The following is a 20,408-nucleotide window of genomic DNA, read 5'->3' as shown; positions in this document are numbered from 1 at the left end:
TGAGCCACCCAGATGCCCCTCCCTAGAATAATTTAAAACAAACTCAATACATCATGATCGTGTCACTTCACCTGTAAATACCTAATAACGTTGCTTATTAAATTACACTTATATGAGTAAATGCTTTGTCCCTACATTGTACTATAGATTCCTTGAGGGCAAGTACTGTATCTTGTTTCCTTGGTGAGCTCTTCTCAGTAAGAATTGTTGCACAAAAACATAAATTAGATTCTTGATCAATCAATCAATCATGGCCTCAAATCATGGTTCTTAAACTTGAGTGTGTATCCAAATCAACTGGAGGGTTTATCAAAACTCAGCCTGCTGGGCCCCAGCCTCAGAATTTCTGTCTGGGGTGGAGTCCAGGTAGCCGTAGCTCTCACAAATTCCCAGGTGGTAGTCGGTACGATGATGATGATCCAGAATCATGTTCTGATAGTTCCTTCATTAGAGCAAGAAAGATGTTGACATTTCTTTTCTTTTTTTTTTTTTTTTCAGGAGAGAGCGTGCACGCAGTCTCCACTACCAGAAATTACGCAGTCGAGTTTCCCGCATTTGGGGAAATCGCAGGGGTCAGCGCGCCTGTGGTGCAATGGATGGGCCTCGCCCTGGGAGAACCACCTTCTGGATCATGGTGTCTCCCCTGCCAGGTAAGTATGATGTTGACATTTCTAAACCTGCCTGTTAATTAATCAAAGATTAATCATATGTTAAGACTTGAAAGGAATACAGGGAGAAATAATTCTTACAAGACCCTACTCTCATGGAGCTTCTACTATACAAAAAAGAAATATATGAGAATTATTAAGAAACACAGGTGCTGGAGTCCCATACGAGAAGGTTCTTATTTCATTGGTACAGAATAGGCATCAATGTTTCCAATGCTTCCAGGCAATCCCAATGCATATTGACATACCAGCATACCAGGCTTTACTGAAGAGGTGACACTAAATTTGTCCTTGGGTTATGAAAAAGATTTAATAAACAGCTCAAGCAGGAAGGGCTTTCCCACTTCACTGGTTGGCGGTTGGAGTGGCAAAATGTTTCAAATGCCTTTTCTGGTCTTTGTTTTAAAATATAATTTATTGTCAAATTGGCTTACATATAACACGCAGGGTTCATCCCAACAAGTGCCCTCCTCAGTGCCCATCACCCTTTTTTCCTCTCCCCCATATCCACCTTCCATCAACCCTCTGTTTGTTCTCTCTATTTAAGAGCCTCTTATGGTTTGCCTCCCTCTGTTTGTAACTACTTTTCCCCCTTCTTTTCCCCCATGGTCTTCTGTTAAGTTTCTCAAGTTCCACATATGAGTGAAAAACGTATGATATCTGTCTTTCTCTGCCTGCCTTATTTCACTCGGCATAATACCCTCCAGTTCCATCCACGTTGCTGCAGATGGCATGATTTCATTCTTTCTCATTGCCAAGGCATTTAGCTATACGTAAAAATATTCAAAAATATTCAGAGCTCATACAACATAGTTTGTATCCCTTTACTCTTAGATGAACCAACTTCTAAATCCTCAGAGTTCCCATATGTAAAATGGGGATAAATAACTATACCTACATCATAATATTGTTGAGACAATTAAATAATTTTAGTGTATACATAAGGAACCTTAGAACAATGCTTAGCAAATAATAAGTGCCCAACGAATGTTAATTATTATTTATTGAACATTATCTATATGACAGTCAGGGAATCAGAATGAGAATACTTTGCATTTGTATCCTCTTGACTTTACAAAGCCCTTGCACAGTTTTTAAAATCATACTTCCTCCTTTCAGTGACCTTTGAGATAGGTAGAGAAAGTTTAATACCGCCTACCCGATGGAGAAAGCTGTTGAGTGACTTTTCAAGAGAGTGCAAGAGAGGACAACTCCAGGATTTCAAACTCCCAAAGTGTGTTCTTTCCTTCAATATAAATAAGCAAGCAAACAAACAAAAAGCAAAACCAAAAGCAAAATACTGTTGAAGAAGCAAGGCATTTGTTCAGATAATTTGCAAACATACCCCACTAAACATAAACACATGCCCATAGGAATCTCAACGATCTTCCATCTTTCCCAGATTATCCATAAGTGGGATGTTTAATTGGTGGATAATCTGTATTCTGTTTGGAGTTACATTTCTTATTCAGCGGTATTTCTAGTCAGGGATTGTCAGATAACTCCATTTACTGGAGAGAACCTTACACTGAGGAGAAGTTCTTTCATTCTCTTAAGGAACATCCAGAAAGTGGAAAACATAGAACTGGACAAGTTGGAACTAGAAAGTTCTCTCTCCACACACACACACACACACACACACACACACACACACAAACTGGAAAAGTTAACATAGCAATTAACATGTTCTTTCATGTAACAGGTACTTGGTGACATCTACCAAACATTATATTCTGGACCTGAACAATGAAAGGGTAAGAAAAGAACAAATGTTAATTGGAAAACATAAGTAACCATTAATAGAGACATAAAACCAAAAACCTTCCGAAGTTTCCTCTACTGATTTCTACAGGCAAGAACTTCAGTGAAAGATACAACTCCTGGTGGTAAGTTTTCTATATGACTGAAAACAGATGTGTGGAAAATCTACTATTATCATTACTACTACTGTTGCTCCTGCTACTTTACATTTGATATCCTCAATTTGAGTTATGAGCTTTTTTGTTGTTGTTGTTATGAGCTATTCTAAGGAAAGAAGGGTACAACTGAGATATTATGGCAAGGAACACGATTTTTGTGCATTTTAATATTAATTGTTAGTAATTATTTTTAGTTCCTAAAACAGAAAACTCTATTTGAGTTGATTTATGCAAACAGAGGCTTATTTTTTGCAAAATAAGAAACACAAGGCTAGGAACCAAGGTGGAATGTGGTTCAATAATACTATCAGGGATCCAAGTTCTTGAATCCTGCCAATACCCTTAGAGTGTAAGCCTTCATCCATTCGTTTGTCATCTTCTGGTTCAATGACAGGTGCCATGCCTCCAAACATTTCTGGTAAGAAGTGGAATGAAGCAAAAAAAGCCAAAAGACACATACCAGTTGAGGCTATTTTTTTTTAAATGTTTATTTATTTATTTTTGAAAGAAAGAGATATTGCAAGCAGGGGAGAGGCAAAGTGAGAGAGAGGGAGAGAATCCCAAGCAGGCTCCACATTCAGTACAGAGCCCGACGTGGGGCTTCATTTCATGGCCGTGAGATCATGACCTGAGCTGAAGTCAGATGCCTAGCTGACTAAGCCACCCAGGTGCCCCAGTTGATATTTTTTAAAAGGCTTTCCAGAGGTCCCACCCAGCAGCGTCCATGTGTGTGACTCTAACAGGATCCTCTTGGACTAGTACTATCCAACTGAAATACAATGCAAGCCACCAATGGGAACTACATACGTAATTTTACGTTTTCTAGTAGTCACGTTAAGAAGGCATAAAGAGAGAAAAGTAATTTTAATAGTAAATCTCATTTAACCAAAATTCCCCAAAGTTTTTTGACGTGTGATCAATATTTTAAAAAATCAAGAGGAGTGCCTGGGTGGGTCAGTTGGTTAAGCACCTGACTCTGGTTTCAGCTCAGGTCATAGGATCTCATAGTTCATGGATTTCAGCCCCATGTGCTGTCAGCAGAGCCTGCTGGGATTCTCTCTCTCACTCTTTTTCTCTACTCCCCTCCCCCTCAGAAGAAATAAACCTTTACTTTTTTTTTATATCTTTTATTTATTTTTGAGAGACAGAGAGAGACAGCGTGAGCAGGGGAGGGTCAGAGAGAGAGGGGGACACAGAATCTGAAGCAGGCTCCAGGCTCTGAGCTAGCTGTCAGCACAGAGCCTGACGTGGGGCTTGAACCCACGAACTGTGAGATCATGACCCGAGCCGAAGCCGGCCGCTTAACTGACTGAGCCACCCAGGCACCCCAGAAATAAACCTCTAAAGAAATCAACATATATGGTTTACCTTCTTTTTTGTATTGTTTTCATACTCAGTGTGTATCTCAATTTAGATTAACCACACTTCAGGTGCTCAATAGTCATACACTGTCTTGGATAAGAAGCCTCAGACCAGTCACCAAAGTGATTCAAGAGGAAAGATGAATTGGGGTGGGCTGCTGAATTGGTGTCTGCCTTGTTGACATTAACAAATATTTCATTTAAGGAATGAAATGACCTCAATTTAACCAAAATAAGTCTCATCTTTGGGTTATTCTAATGTAGGACGAACTGTCTTTCAAAGACAAAACAATTTTACCTCTATTAATAGAGCATTTATGACACTTGTAATTTTTAAAGTTTCCCTCATTCAGCTTGATATTCCTGACAGTTCCTGGCAAGAAGGGTGTTGGTTATTGATGATTTTATTGTGATGGTTACTATAGAGCCATACCTATAATTTATCAATTAACTTCAGTGTTTCCAAGCATGCCCCACCCTTCCATGCTCATAGTGGCCCGTTGCTCTAGATTGCACTAATTGTAAGTTCAAGAAAGGATAACTCACTTTTCTCTACTTCTACTCAATTTTCTCTACCTTACACTTCCATTACTCAGTTTTCTTATTCTATCTTCCTCGACTCTTTGTTTACCCTTTACATTTTCACTTTAAAGTTATCAGCACCATACTTCGAAGTACACAAACTCAACTAGAGCCAAGAATTTTCGGTGATAAGACTTTCTGAAAACACGTTAAGAAATATCCTCCAATGTCATAACCGTGAGTGAGTGAAGATGTACTAAGGTACAGTCCCTGCTGCTTTCCAGATGATAAAGTAGGGATCCAGTGCTCCTCTAAGAGAGAACATTGAGCTTCTATTTATGGGTGGCGCTGTGACGGTAGGGATCAGTAAATTCCTTGGGGGCCAGTAAGTGTGCCAGCAGGTGGAGAGCGGCAAAGAACTCTGCAAAAGAGCGAGGCCTAGACACAGAGAAATAGCTCAGAAGCAGAAATCGTTCCTAAAGTGTGGAGGCCTCGCAGTTCCTGGGTCCCCCCTCTTCTGCTTCTCCGGTCTCCCGACCTGTATCCAGCTCTTAGTCTCTCCTTCATCTCTGCTTGCCTCCACCGGCTGTTCAGGATGGACCCAAACTCCCAGCCTTCCTCTCGCCCCCTGGGGCTGGAAAGACTGGTACCCGCCGGCATCCCCCGGCCCGCCCGCGCCTGCGCAGAATCTCTCATCGCGCGAATGCACAGCCATCAACTGGAGTACCGCGGCGGTCCCAGGGATGCCGTAAACCAGCCGCGTTCCTTTCGTGGAACGACGGGCGTCGCCTATTATCTACAGACTCCTCCTACTCCACACGGCCCCCCTCGCATTCCTCGGGATCGAGTCCACACCGGCGTGAGCCCGGACTCAAAGCAGAAACCTTAAAGAAACAGATCGAGGAAGGTCCCTAGAGGAAGGAACCCCGGCGCGCGGCCGCGAAGCCTTGGTTGTAGCTCCGCCCCCCGGGGGGGCGGCTTTCTGCCTCCGCATTGGTCGGCGCGCCCGTCAGTCTCCGCCCGGGGCCGCGCCGGCGGGCCTCCCGGTTCCCTTGCTCACTGCACCGCCTTACTGGCTGCCTCGCCGGCTGCTGGCAGCCCGGGCCAGTCCGAGCCCGAGCTAGCGCCGACTCCGCAAAGCTCGGGGAAGGGGAGGGCCCGACTCGGCCGCCGCTGAGCATCGCCTGGGTGGGCGGCAGGGCCGCGGCCTCCGCCGGCAGCACCACCTGTCGCGGGTTGAGACTTCGGGTGAGGCTCTGTATGGCGCGCGGTCGCGGGCGGCTTGGCTCTGCGGGGCCAGGGCGGGAGCTCCGAGAGGATAGCGGACGCCGGCCTCCTCCTGCCCCGCCACCGAAGCCGATTGCGGACTAGCGGCCGGCTTCCGCGGGTGCGGCCGGCGCGGAGCCGCTTAGCGGATGGGCGGGGCGGAGCGAGGCGTAGGGGAGGGGTGGCCGGAGTCCGAACTGAGGGCGGGGGAGTGGTCGGGTGGCGGCTATCCCCAGCTCCGGCGTCCGCAGCTCCTGCCCGGACTCGGTTTTGGGGCGCGACTTCTCCGTTTCCAGATTCGCTGGTCCCAGAGCGGCCTCCTTCACTGCCCCGGAGTGAGATCCTGTGGCTTCCAAAACCCGAGCATCGCTCCCTCCCGCGCCCTTTGAAGATCGATTTTGTGGCTAGACACCTATTATCAAAAGTCTGCAGGGATGAATTAATGACAGGGTTTAGGCTTTGTGTGCGTGCGCGCGCGCGTTCGTTCGTTCGTTCGTTACTCGCTTTAAAGGAAGTTTGTTACAAACTAGAAAGTTCTAAGATTGGAACAGTTCTGTCCCTTCCGAGGAAATGGCATAAGTAGACCAGGACTGGCAGGTTTTTTTGACGCTGGTGATAACCACCTCTGCTTGTGTGGAGTTGTTAACATTTCGATCTTGGAATTGACTTTCTTACGAAAATAATTCCAGAAAACGTGTTGCCTTTTAATGAGAAGCATAATCAAAATGATGTATTTTTTTCGAAAAATAATCAAAATAATACATCTTAACAGTAATGCTGCTTTACAAAACATAGTGTTATCTCCTATCTGATTTTACCTTCCTAATGCTTGTGGCAATCACTTCCGGTAAAATAGTTAATAGCACTGTTGTTTCTTTTAGTGTTGCTATTGGTAGCAGTAGAAGCACTATTGATTGTCAGTTATGGTCTGGATACTACTCTCTTCATGAATCATTTCAAAATAACTTTGAGGTTGGTACTGTTATTGCCACTTTACAAATGAATAAACTCGGGCTTAAGAAGGTCAAGTAAGTTGCACAAGATCACAGGTTTTAGGTAGCAAAGCCTGGATTTGAACTCAAGCAGAATCGGGCATTTAACCTAACAGCTCCAGCCCCCTCTGAACCCAGTCGTGTATGCTTCTTAAGCATTGTTCATCTTGTTGAGCTAGTTGCAAAGTTGTACTCAGGAATTTTAATTTTGATTTTGGCTCATGAATTTATTCTTTAGTTTCCAGGCATTCTGGAAGTTAGAGAAGAAATAGTTGCCCACATTTACCCCTCCTAACCCGCCCTTGTATTTGTAGGAGTGTATGTATATACATGTACACTAATTATACAAAATATAGATAAGTATTTAATCTATTGTGTAATTACTAAGACTAATTGAGTTACATATTACTATGTTACATGTTTTGCAGAAATACAGGAAAAACAGTTTAACTCTTGTCTTCTAATGTTGAACCTTTAATTGGGTTTGAACTCTGATTTGTAACCTGTGTCTGACTCTTTTATGGTAGTTATAAAGACTTGATGAGAAGTTAGGCCTCACAGCCAGATAAGCTGCTATATCCTTTATCATATGTTAATAGGAAATATTAATGCTTTTGTAGAAGTACTTAATTTTCTTGAGAATTAAATATACTCTTGTTCAGTAGTTATTTCTGATTAAGAAGTGCTTGCAGATTTCACCCCTACAAGGTGTTTATGTGTAATGTTTTTTTCTTTTATACATTTGTTATGAAAACATGTTAAACATTTCATAAAAGAACTCATTTACCATTTGAGGATTTCTTTTGTCAGTTTTCATAATGCTGTAACCTGTATTTAATTTCCTATAAAAATAAGCTATTCTGAACTATATTAAAATTTATATAAAGTTAAACTAAAATTCTAATTTATGTTGGTGAGTTTTAGACAAACTTAGTAATATTTTAAAACAAGTAATATTGAAAGCCGTAATTGTTTAGTGAGGATTAATTTTAGACAAAAGTCATACTAAATATCAAAATCACTCTCCATTATGATTTTCTAAAAACCTATTTTATTAAGAGTTAATTTTTAAAGTCCCTAATTTGATTATATGACTGCCTATTATATTTCCTTTGATCAATATGTACAAATTTCAAAAGTAATGAAAAATATGATATTGATTCTGTAGATGCTGTTTAGGATGACATTTGATGTTGCCTGGATCTGTATGCCATCCACATTCTCATTATTGACCTAGAGATTTAATTCAAAATAGTATCAAGAAATGGTAACCATGATTATCCTTCCAGCCTCTTAATGAGGATTTCGCACCAGAAGATGTTAACGCAGAAAACTAACAGGCATCCAGGAAGCACCTTCTGACCACCTTAGTCTCTTACTACTCTGATAGTGCTTCGTAACTAACCTTTATGGAGCACTTAGAGGGCACTGTGATAAGCATCGTAAGTGGATTATCTAATTTAAATCTTAAAATGGCCCTGTTGAGTAAGTCCTGTTATTTATCATCCCCATTCAAGTGAGAGATGACTGCAGCAAACATTCAGAATCACAGAGCTAGGCCTGGCCAAGCCTGGGTTTAAATCTGGCAGTTTTTTGCCTTTGACTGCTCTGCTAACCTGCCTGGATATGGATTTTATTGAATAAACCGTCACATCAAGTAGTCAAGCTCTTAATGATGATGGTAAAACTCTAATTGACTTTATGAATACCATCATTACTGCACACAGCTCTGCACGATAGAGTTTGCCCTCCCCTAGTTCATTGATGGGAGATGAAGACTTCTAAGGCAGTGGTTCCCAGACTTCGGGACTCCGTGGGCCAGCATGCACAGGGGGACGGTTGGACCAGATGTAGACTGCCAACTTTTAATTCTGTCAGGGTTAAGGACCTTTTTAAAAACCATTGCAATCTGCCATGCCCATCTTTTCATAAAAGAAAGGACTTTTTTTTTTTATCCCATAAAGGTATGAAGTTCATAATTAGAACACAAAAACAAAGACCATAAGTTTTGTTTCATGAAAGACTATATTGCATTGTCTTAGTTTTTGTCATTTGGCCACAGACCCATGAAAAGTGTGTCCCACACCAATTCAGAGACCATTCGGGAATGCCTGGGTGACACCACTGATTCCAAAGTGGTGACGAGCCGAGTCCAGACTCGGACTCCAGTCTGACTGCAGAACTTGTCCTGGTTGCCCCCAGTCATGACCTCCATCTAATTTCGTTCTCCTTTGCATTAACCTCCTTTGACCCCAAGTAGGAGGCTGAGGTGGATGTCTCCCACAGCCAGTGGTCTGGCAGTTCCCAGCCCAGTTTGTAAACACCAGAGAGTAAGTTCCAGGGCAAGGCCGTGTGAATGACACACTAGGGGAGAAACCATGGGCATAGCTCAGTATCCCAGAAGCTCATGTAAGCAGGCAGCTTGATTTTACATGTTGATTAAAATTTAGAAGCCCTGCTTTTTGGTTGTTTTTACTTCACTCTATCTCATCTGCATAGCATAACATTTTATACTGTTGCCTCCCCAGTTGATATTAAGGCTACCTATCTCTTAGTCCTTGGTTCTAATTCTGGCAGAATTTTTTTTCCTTAAGTTCATTCTTTTTTTTTCTTTTTTCTCATGCCCGCTGTTTTAAAGACACTGTTAAAAGACACTGTATAGTTTATTCTCTGTCACTAATAAAGTTATTTAAGTGATATAAGATCTATATATTTTTTTGTATATATTCTTTCATTTGATCATCATAATTATCTGTCAGGTAGATTTGACAGGTGGTATTATCTTTATTAAACAGACTAAATTCATTTGATAGCAAAACTTCAACCGGGAGTTGAAAGTAGATTTCATGTATCAGAGTGCTGATCTTATTTTCTGAAAGTAAACGTGGGATTTCCCCCTCATACCCAGCAATTCGCCAGTTCTCAGCAGATGCTGATTGAGTGTGCTTTAATTTAGCTTGATGCTGACACTGTCCATAGCAAGACAGCTTCACATCCCACAGGTTAAGGGCTCAGTCCCAAAGACTGCCCCTACTTTAGATGCCAATTGCAAGTCCAGGTTGTGACTTACACTTCTGACCTATAAATTGAGGCTTTCCACAAACGCCTCTTCAAACTGGATGATTTGCTATAATGGCACAGTGAACTCAAAGACATACTTTACGTGCCTTTACGGTTTATTATAGGAGGATGCAACCCAGTAACGGGTGGAAGAGATCCAGAGGACTGGGTTTTGATGGAAGTTGCCAACCCCAGCACGTAGGTGTGTACACCAACCTGGAAGCTTGGCAGATCTCCTTGTTCGCGAGTCTCCAGCCCCTGCTCACCTCCGTTTTCTGGAGGTTTCAGGGTGGGGCTGGAAGTTCCTGCTCTCTAATCACGTGGTGGTCCTGGTGACCCCTCTACCCCAGACCTTTGTAGTCATCCACCTTGGATCACCTCAAAATGGGTGGCTGCTTATGAATAAAAAATACTCCTATCATTCAGGAAATTCCAAGGATTTTTAGGAACTCTGTGCCAGAAACTAGGGCCAAAAACCAAATACATTTCTTATAGACAAGTGCTGATTACAGAATGCTTTCTTCCCCAGATTTTCTTTGATTTAGAGTAAAAAATATTCCATACTATTTTAGACTTGCCTACCTTGCCAATACACTGCAGTACTGATACCGTCTTTTGGTACCAAAGTTTTAATGGTGACACAGAGTGCTGTCTCTCCTGGAGGAGCCACACAAACACATGATCAGTGCTACCATTTCAATTTCTGTCTTTCTACAATTTATTTTGAAATGGCTTGAAAGGCTCTGGTTACATACATCATACCTCTTGGGCCCTTAATAAATAGTTCACTGTGTATTTTCAGAACAAGGGTGTCTCTTACATATGGTTATCAAATTCAGGAAATTTAAAGTTTTACCAGACTTTTATGCAAGCTGCAGTACAGGTTCCGGTTTTACCAGTTGTCCCAGTAAAGGTCCTGCGTAGCATTTTTTTTAAATTCAGGTTTTGCATTTAGTTGTCATATGTTTAGTCTTTCGCCAGTAGTTCCTTAGTGTTTGTCTTTCAGGACATATAAAGTGGCCCAATAATTTTGTTGTATATCTCTTGTAATTCTTTATTACTATTATTATTGAAGTATGTTGCACCTAAAACACTGCATAAAGTTAAGATGTACCGCAGGTTAATTAGACATATTTATATATTGTAATATGATTGCCACTGTAGTGATAATTATTGTTTCTAATGTTACATAATTATCATTTCTTTTTGGTAGTTGAAACAATTAAGATCTAGTCTTTAGCACGTTTGAGGAATATAATACAGTATTGTTGTCTACATTCACTACATCATGTATTAGATCTCTGGAAATTATTATCTCTTAAGACCCTCACTGGAGGTTTGTACCTTGAAACATCTGTCCTACCCTCCCACCCCTCCCCCCATTTCTCACGATTTTTGATGTTCTTATAATCATATAGATTTCTTGATTTTGTGGCCATACTTAGGTGCTACATTTATGTGAAATACCCAGAATAGGTAAATCCATAAGGCAGTAAGCAGGTTGGTGGGAGGGGAAGAGCTGCTCAATGGGTGTAGTGTTTCTTGCTGGGATAGTGAGGATGTTTTGGAACTAGACAGGGCTGGGGGAGGTTGCACAACATTACGGCTTTTCTGAATCCCTCTGAATAGTTCACTTCAAAATGGCAAGTTTTGTTATATGAATTTCACTTCACTTAGAAAATAATGCCGATGAAAATGGTTTCCTTCACCCCCACCCTTGATTTCTCAAGAACTACAGATTCCACTAAAAAAAAAAACAACTATTGTGGGATCATTGCCGTGAGTTGTAATGATTAAGGTAAACGAGCATTGCAGATAGATTTTTGGTGGGAGAATTGATATGCAGAAGAATCCACTATATTCCTATCATTTAATGTTTTAATGTATTATGTAGAGTTTTCCATTTTGAAAAATTTCCAAGTATTTGTGATGGACAGGAAAGGGTAAAAACATGTTTTCTAGCCAATTTCATTTTTTTTATGTTAAATAACAGGTTTTTTGAAAATAAAATATTTAGTACATTACATAATATATAACACATAATATATAAACACTGACTATATTAGTACATTAAAGTTATACATGTGGGTTAAGAATTTTTTTTAACCCACTCAAATCCTGCACACTCCTGGATCGGCAGCTCCCACACCCGGGCCTGAAGCCGGGTTCCAGGTGTGAGAGAGGCAAGTCTTTTGGTACCCCCGCTCACTGGCCCATCCCTGATCGCAGACTGGCTTCGGGGACCTCTTCCGTAAAAATGATGTTTCCGCAGGGCAACGAGTGCTGTCCATACAAGGCTCCGCGGTCCAGGTGGTGATTAATCTCCACGTGAGAATGGAAACATGGCAGGGCCACGTGCAGAAGACTGCAGCGGTACCATTCACGCCATGCGCCCGGGAGAACCAGCCAGCGCAAGTCACGTGTATCGTGGAGTGAGTGAGAGGCAAGGCAAGCCTTCCCATTCCCATTGCAAGGATCCAGCTCAACTATCACAACATGAGAATCAAAGTGAGGCTTTTCCGGTGGTTCTCACTGGCTTCAAGTGCATCATCCTCCAGGCCGGCCAGGGTTGGTGCACTAGGGAGTGAACGCATGGAAGACTGGTTGAATGGAGTCTGTTTGGAGATGCTGATTCCTTCATGGGGAGGAGGTGTGCACTATTTACTGTATCATATCAAGAAGCAAAGAATGTTGGTACATTTTTACTAATACTGAAATTATCCATGGATAAGCCTAATTCCTCCATCAACCTATTGAGCCACGGCTTTGGCATCCACAGAGGATCATTACCCAGATGCATACTTTCATTAGGGGTATCTTCTAACATTTTCATGCATGTATGCGCAGGCAAAAGATGCCAGTCATCAATACTGAGGACCTGACAGAAAAAGACAAATTGAAGATGGAAGTTGACCAGCTCAAGAAAGAAGTAGCACTGGAAAGAATGCTGGTCTCCAAATGTTGTGAAGAAGTAAGGGATTATGTTGAAGAAAGATCTGGTGAAGATCCACTAGTAAAGGGTATCCCAGAGGACAAAAATCCCTTCAAGGAGCTCAAAGGAGGCTGTGTGATTTCCTAAGGGAAAAAAAAAATCCTTGGAATATCTTGAGCTTTGACGACAGTACTAATTTTCGGTCACATATAAGAATTCTATTAAGCATGTAAGCGTTTGTCATAGCAGACACTTCTGGCAGCAAGATGAATATTGCTTTCCAGAGGGCGGAGAGACCAATACTCAGTGAATCCACTGCCTGTGTCCAGAAAGGTGCTGAAGCCAGGAATTCAAGACCCTTGGTATCAACAGTCACCCAAACCTTGGTTGACAGGGAGTGGAGAAACACTATCTGGTAAGAACATTTAAGACGGCTGCTTCTGTCTTCTCTAGTATCATCCCTGTGTCCTCCAAATCCTTACAAAACATTCCGCTGAAGAAGGAATAAAAGCTCTGCTGTGGTGGATGCAGACGACTGACTGTCAGAAAATGGCCCTGAAAGTTGTAAACAATATTCACATCCCGACGCCCCTCTGATCCCCGAATGTGTGAATAGGTATCAGGGGTGGACGTCCATGAACAGACGTGGTGGGTGTTTCTGAGATTACAGGCCAGTTTCACTTTCCTCTTGGGCCTTTTCCTCAGCGTTCACATTTCCTACAATACACATGTATATTAACTGGGGGAAAGAACGAGCTGTCTATTTTTAAAACTCTTGGAGAGGTGAAGGGCCGTTATTTCCTGCGGGGTAGTGTCCTCCTTTTCTTGCTTCACAAACAAAACCCGGATGTGACTTGGGAACGAGGAAAAAAAAAGGAACAAAAAGTAAAACTTTATAGCTGTTTCTCCAGGAGAGTGGGTTAGCGCAGCCCCCGTTGGTCTGGCCGCAGCCCTGGCGGGTCCTGCGCGGGCGTGGCAGGGCCGGGAGCCGGCAGGGGGCCAGCATCCCGCCCGGAGATCCTGCAGCACTGAGCGGCTCAGGCTCGCTCCCGACTCCACCGTCCCGGCTCGCTGGGCCAGGCCACCCGGGCCGTGGGGGCCAACGGAGAGCCTAGCGCGCTGGGCACGGCCGGCGACGGGAGAAACCCCGGGAGCAGCCGAGAGCTCGGGCTCTGGGGGCCACCTCGGGGAGGCGGTCCTGTCCTGCGCTGGCGGGCGGTGAGCGCGAGCACCGCAGTTATTTGGGGACGCGCCCTGGTTTGCTGCGCCTCCAGCCGCCGCACATCCAGAGCATTCCCCGGGCCCCAGTTCAGGGCCGAAAATGCCGGCCCTTCACATCGAAGATTTGCCCGAAAAGGAAAAGCTGAAGATGGAAGTTGAGCAACGACGCAAAGAAGTGAAATTGCAGAGGCAACAGGTGTCTAAATGTTCTGAAGAAATAAAGAACTATATTGAAGAACGTTCTGGAGAGGATCCTCTTGTGAAAGGAATTCCAGAAGACAAGAATCCTTTTAAAGAGAAAGGCAGCTGTATTATTTCATAAATAACTCTGGAGAGAAATTTGATCCGCAGTAGAAAAACTAGCTTGTTTTGGTTTTCTGAAATAAAACTGAAATTCTTTTCAAAGAAAGAAAAATAAAATTTAAAGACTTTCTTAAGCACTTATATTGATATGATTATGGATGAAAACTGTGTTTCTCAGCTTTGCTCACTACACACCCTTTTTAAGAGGGCAGAGAGTATCAAACACAATTATGGAAATAAGGACATTACTTGTGCATGACTCACCTCTTTCAGTATATTGCTTGATGCCTTAAATAAAGTTTTATCTCTGGAAAAAAAAAGAATTTTTTTTAATGTTTATTTTTGAGAGAGGAGAGAGAGAGAGAGAGAATGTGTGTGTGTGTGTGTGTGTGTGTGTGTGTGTGTGTGTGTGAGAGAGAGAGAGAGAGCGAGTGAGCGAGGGAGGGGCAGTGAGAGAGGGAGACACAGAATCCAAAGCAGGCTCCAGGCTCTGAGCTGTGAGCACAGAGCCCACGCTGGGCTCCGAACTCTCAAACTGTGAGATCAAGACCTGAGCCAACCAACAGAGCCACCCAGGCGCCCTTAGGTTAAGAATTTGAATAGCTGGTTTTCCTCTGAATGTTTTTGCTGTTACTTAACTTTCCCACCTTCAGCCTAAACTCCCACACCCAGTTAAGTGGAACTCCTGTTTACTAGGTGTTACCTTGTTCCTTAATCTCTCAAGTTCCTTCTCTCATAAATGGGAGATACAGATCGTGCCACACTTGGGCGGATTAGAGAAGGAGTAAGTGTTTAGCACACCCCGTAGTGTGCTGTATATACAAAATAGCAGTGATTAGTAACCAGGGGCTTAGAGTGTTGTCAGTCTTTGTCTTCACCCAACTCTAATTCTTTTACAACCCTTGCAACCTGTAGAAACCTAAATGTGCTTTGAGAAAGCTTTTTCAGTTGGAAAATTAGGCTTTCTATATCTGCTTTTGAAAACTGATACCTGATGAGCATGCAGTTCTACAATTAGTTTCTCATCACGTATTTGCTTCTCTTCCTCCAGGTTCCAGGAAAGATGTTGTCCCGGATCAGAGTGGTCACCGCCCCTTGCACTCTGGCGTGTCGTCATTTACATATAAAAGAGAAAGGCAAACCACTCATGTTGAACCCGAGAACAAACAAGGTTAGTAACCTTAATGCTAACAGAATATTTTCTCTCTCCTGGTAAAGGTTTGATATATTTTAGATGGATAAAGTATGAAGTTTTTGAATTTTGTAGCTTCATCTTGAAGCTGTTCAGAGGTATTTGCTTTTTCTGCATGACACTTCACTTTTCTCCACGCAGCAAGAATCATGGCTGTTTTTTTTTTTTTTTTTAATTCTTAGAAACATAGAAAATAAGCTTTTATTATCTTGGGGTAGGCAAAGTCCTCTTTTTTTTTTTAATGTTTTTTATTTATTTTGATACAGAGAGAGACAGAGCATGAGAGGGGGAGGGGCAGAGAGAGAAGGAAACAGAACCAGAAGCAGGCTCCAGGCTCTGAGCTAGCTGTCAGCACAGAGCCTGACGCGGGGCTCGAACCCACAAACGTGAGATCTGACCTGAGCTGAAGTCGGAGGCTTAACCAACTGAGCCACCCAGGTGCCCCCATGGCTGTTTTTATGGCTCCCAGTTTCACCCCTCACAGCTTCTACCACCAGAAAAAGATGGACTTTATTTCCTGGTTTCGGCTCAGAAAAATCCCTCAAATAGCAGGCTGGCCAGGACTTTTTGCCAGGGTGGGATATTTAGATTTACCCAGCTCAAATCACGTACTCATCCTGGACCAATCAGATGGAGCCCTTGGAAGATGGAGTCAAAACTGTAAAATAAAATGTTGTCTAACATCCACCCTTGGCCGTATCTCCACCCAGCTTTTTGGACACAAACCATTGTATACAAGTGCTTTTGCCCGTGAATCTCACAGCGCTGCTTCAAAGTGGAGAGACTTCTCACCCTCCTTACAACTCTTAGGGCAGAAGCGATGGGCATTATTGGTACCTAGTCTTGGCCTCTATTCTGTATCCAAACTGCTCCCTGGGCAGGTCCCTCTCTATTGTCTTGTGGTGATATTAATTAGGAAATACACAAACTTCTGAAAAAGGATTTCTTGCAAAAAGGTTGTAAGTGGATACATTGGATTTATTGTAATATGTGAGACTTGCCTCTTGGGAAGAATGCGTTCAGATTAAGTTGTGATGTATTTTAAAACTGTGGTCATAAGAAATTTGCCAGTTTCATTGTTTCCCCTGGTGGGGGTTCAGCATAATTAATTGTACAGTGTGATCTGTCTTGAAGGATATCAGGCCTTCAAGAGGAAATTTGATCAAGGGCCAACAGAGCGCCTTGTCTTGGCGTTTTTGGTGCCCTGCACAGAATGAGAACTCAGTAGGCAGTAGTGAATTGAATGCAGCTTAATGAGGGAGGTTCTAATCCCCTCTTTTTTTGCCTCACTTCCCCAAATCTTGCTTGCTCTCCAAGATGTGACTCATTCAAAATCTAGTTGTCCTGTAGAGCCTTTTTATGCCCCTGTAGACTGGAATAAACGCTCCCTTCTCTGAACCCCTGTAGCAGTTTTTACCTTCCTGTTCCTATAGCAAGAAATCAATATATGTTTCTGTGTGCTTCCTTTCATGCCTTAAGCTGTCATTGAAGTAGTTGATGGTAGGTTTTCATGAATTTACTTTTCTAACTATATTTCAGGTTTCTTTAGGGATAGGGACCATTCAAAATTTCTTTAAATTTTTTACAATGCCATGAATATAGTAAACAGTTGCTAAATATGTTGGTTTTATTTTGTTTTTACCCTTACAGAAGTGATTTAAAAGGTACTGAGGAGATTATAAGAAATTTATAAAATACATTGAGTGGGAAGTTAATTTTGAGGAGGAGTGTAGTTTAAAATGCATTCCAGTACTTCTGTAAATAAAGTCTAATACTCTGGCCCTCTGAGGTTGGGTAGCGTCTGTATGGTTATCTCATTGAAGGATCACCTTTGGAAACCGCTTAAGTGTCAGGAAGAGGTTTTTTTGTGTGTGTGTTTAGGAAGGAACATAGACTAGTGAATCCCAATTTGAAGGGTCATGGACTCCCTGGGGACTTAAATCAGGCATGTGCTTCAAACATTGTAGACTAGTTGTCTTAAGAAAGTATGTTGCTGCTGTGATTAATAAAATAGTAATTAAAAGCAGTACTGAATTTAAGACTTCGTAATCTTTTAACACATCCCAGAGGGGCGCCTGGGTGGCTCAGTTAACCATTGGACTTCAGCTGGGTCATCAAATCACGGTCCGTGGGTTTGAGCCCTGCATTGGCCTCTGCACTGAGAGTGCAGAGCCTACTTTGGATTCTCTCTCTCTCTCTCTCTCTCTCTCTCAAAATAAGTAAACAAACTTAAAAAAATAAAAACACATCCCAGAAATTGGAAAGATAATTTGGACAATTAAAAAATAAAAATTAAGAAAGATTGTGATCTTTTAAGATGTCTATAATCACTGTCTCCTAAAAGCATACCTGTTACTATGTCTGTAAGACTTTTTCATTGTGGTAAATAGTGTGCAGTTTACAGTTTTAACCCTTTAAAATTGACAGGTCAGTCACATTAAGTACATTCAGTGCCACATATCCATCACCGGAAATGGAAACCCCGAACCTATCCAACAGTCACTCGCCATTTCCCCCTCCCGTCCCCTCCTCAGGCCCTGCAACCACTAATCTATTTTCTCTTCCTATAGATTTGCCTATTCTGGTATGAATATGAAGTTCTTTATGAACTTTTTTTTAAGTGTTTATACTTTAAAGGACTGAACATCCCTGTGCTAGGGTATAAGCAGCTCTTTAGGTGTTAATTTGAATTTCTTTGCTAGCCATGAAACTTTGGCTTTTCATTTAATCTCTCTAGACCTCAGTCTTCACACTTAAATCATTAGGTAATATATCATTTTGAAACGTTCAAAAGGCTGTGCAAGTGTAAGATGGGATTTCCCCTTTTATCCCATGCTCATGTAGCTATTTATTTATTTAGTTATCTTTAAAGTTTATTTGAGAGAGAGAATCACAAGCAGGGGAGGGGAACTTCCCCTGACTATGTGTCTGATAGGTAAACTAATTCAAGTTTTTATTGTTTGTGTAAATAATAAGAATCATATTATGATTAATGAAAAATCATGTTCCTACTATCCCAACCGTAGGTGAAATCTTATAAGGAGAAACATGAATTGCAAAGGATTTGGTGATTTAAGTCTTCTCCCTTTTCTTCTTTTCCCGTATAGCTGAAGGTTTGACAGTTTTATAGATCTTTTCAAAGAACCACCCTTTGGGCTAACTGATTTATTTTCCAGTTATTTTTTGTATTTTCTATTTCACTTATTTTCGCTCCGATCTTTAATATGTCCTTCCTCCTTGCTTCAGGTTTAGTTTGCTCTTTCTCTCCTGCCCTAGTTTCTTAAGGTGGAAGTTTAGATTATTGATTTGAGATCTTTCTGCCTTTTTAATGTGAGCATTGACAGCTCTAAATTTCCCTCTATGCTTTGCTTTCACTGCATCCCTTAAGTCCTAAGTTTTGGTGTGTGTGGTTGTTTGGTTTGGTTTGGTTTGGATTGGTATATGTGTTCTGTTATTCTCAGAATACCTTCTAATATCCTTTGTGATTTCTTCTTTGGTCAGTTGGTCATTTAGGAGTTTGTTGTTTAAAATCCAAATATTTGTGAATTCCCCAAATTTCCTTCAATTATTGATTTTTAATCTCATTGCATTATGGTTGGAGATCATATGGAGACTTTGGATGGTTTAATAAATTCGTTAAAATTTATGGCGACTGATTTTATGGTTTAACATACGGTCTTTCCTGGAGAATATTTCGTGTGCACTTGTTTTGAAGAATGTGTCCTGCTGCTTTTGTGTGGAGGGTCCCATACATGTCTGTCGGGTCTAGTTGCTTCATAGTGTTATTTAGGTCTTATGTTTTCTCAGCCGATTTTTCTGTGTCATTGTTCTCTCCATTGTTGGAAGTGAGGTATTAAAGTTTCCAACTTGTCTTTCTTCCTTGGATCCTGTCAGTTTTTCCTTCATGTATTCTGAACCTCTGTTACAAATGTATATAAGTTTATAATGGTCATATCTTCTTAATGGATTGACCCTTTTGTCATTTTAAAATGTCCTCTACTAACAGCGTTTATTTCAAAATCTGCTTGGGTTACTGTTTACATGGTATCTCTTGTTCCATCCTTTTACACTCTACTTAATTGTTTTTGCTCTAGATAGCATAAAATTGCCAACCCCTGCCTTTTTATTGTAGGTTTTAATCCATTTACATTATCTAATGGTTGATAAGATACAATTTAGTCTACCATTTTGCTATTTATTTTCTAAATGTCTTTTTGGTTCCTCAGTTCTGCCATTGTTCCCTTCCTTTGTGTTAAATGGATATTTTCTAGCATACCAACTTCATTCCTATGTCATTTCTTCTACTGCCTTTTTCTGAGTTGTTTTCATAGTGGTTTGCCCTGGGGATTACAATTACCATCTTTATAACAATTTAGTTCAGGTCGATTCCAACTTAAAAGTACACAAAAACTGTTGCTGTATAGTTCCATTCTTTCCTTCAGTGCTGTTTTGTCATACAAAGCACATGATTATACATTCTGTGATCATCAATACAGACTTACAATTACCTCTTTTTTTTAAACGTTGTATTTTAGAGAGAGTGAGGAAGAGGGGCACAGAGAGAGAGAGTCCCACGCAGGCACCAAGTTCAGTGCAGAACCCAATGTGGAGCTCAGTCCCACAGCTGTGAGATCATGACCTGAGCTGAAATCAAGAGTTGGATGCTCAATAGACTGAGCCACCCAGGCGCCCCTATATTGACTTTTATATTTACCTATATGATTATCTTACCCGTGTTCTTTATTTCTTCAAGTGAATTTGAATTACTTACTGTCTAGTGTCTTCATTTTAGGCTAAAGGACTGCCTTTGGTATTTCTTGTGAGACAGGCCTGCTAGTAATCTGAGTTCTCTATTTTTATTTGAAAATATCTTAATTTCTCCTTCACTTTTGAATAGTTTTTGTTTATTTATTTATTTATTTTTCCATAATATTTTATTGTCAGATTGTTTTCCATACAACACCCAGTGCTC

The 20,408-nt window shown here is 41.5% G+C and overlaps 2 protein-coding genes, 1 non-coding gene and 1 pseudogene across 3 annotated transcripts in view; 3 read left to right on the top strand and 1 right to left on the bottom strand.

Moving 5' to 3' along the window:
- Positions 1-496: 496 nt before the first annotated feature.
- LOC115278593 lies at positions 497-658 on the bottom strand. Its single transcript, XR_003902997.1, has one exon. It is a non-coding gene; the product is annotated as a U1 spliceosomal RNA (small nuclear RNA).
- Positions 659-5,473: 4,815 nt separating this feature from the next.
- ME2 (malic enzyme 2) overlaps positions 5,474-20,408 on the top strand; it is a 59,976-nt gene continuing 45,041 nt past the window's right edge. Inside the window, exons 1-2 of the mRNA XM_029921552.1 lie at positions 5,474-5,718; positions 15,296-15,415. Of these exons, the coding sequence (XP_029777412.1) occupies positions 15,308-15,415 (108 nt within the window). The 5' untranslated portion in view covers positions 5,474-5,718; positions 15,296-15,307. The remainder of the gene's footprint in view (positions 5,719-15,295; positions 15,416-20,408) is intronic.
- On the top strand, positions 11,904-13,586 carry LOC115278029 (guanine nucleotide-binding protein G(T) subunit gamma-T1-like). The gene is made up of 2 exons (XM_029922464.1): positions 11,904-12,438; positions 12,636-13,586. The coding sequence occupies exons 1-2, from the start codon at positions 12,428-12,430 to the stop codon at positions 12,865-12,867; spliced, it is 243 nt and encodes an 80-aa protein (XP_029778324.1). The 5' UTR covers positions 11,904-12,427; the 3' UTR covers positions 12,868-13,586.
- Positions 13,805-14,381, top strand: LOC115278031 (annotated as a pseudogene).

Source organism: Suricata suricatta, chromosome 14 (assembly GCF_006229205.1).
Source record: "Suricata suricatta isolate VVHF042 chromosome 14, meerkat_22Aug2017_6uvM2_HiC, whole genome shotgun sequence".
Taxonomy (NCBI): Eukaryota; Metazoa; Chordata; class Mammalia; order Carnivora; family Herpestidae; genus Suricata; species Suricata suricatta.
Note: the sequence above shows the minus strand (reverse complement) of the source record. Positions and strands in the feature narration are given on the sequence as shown.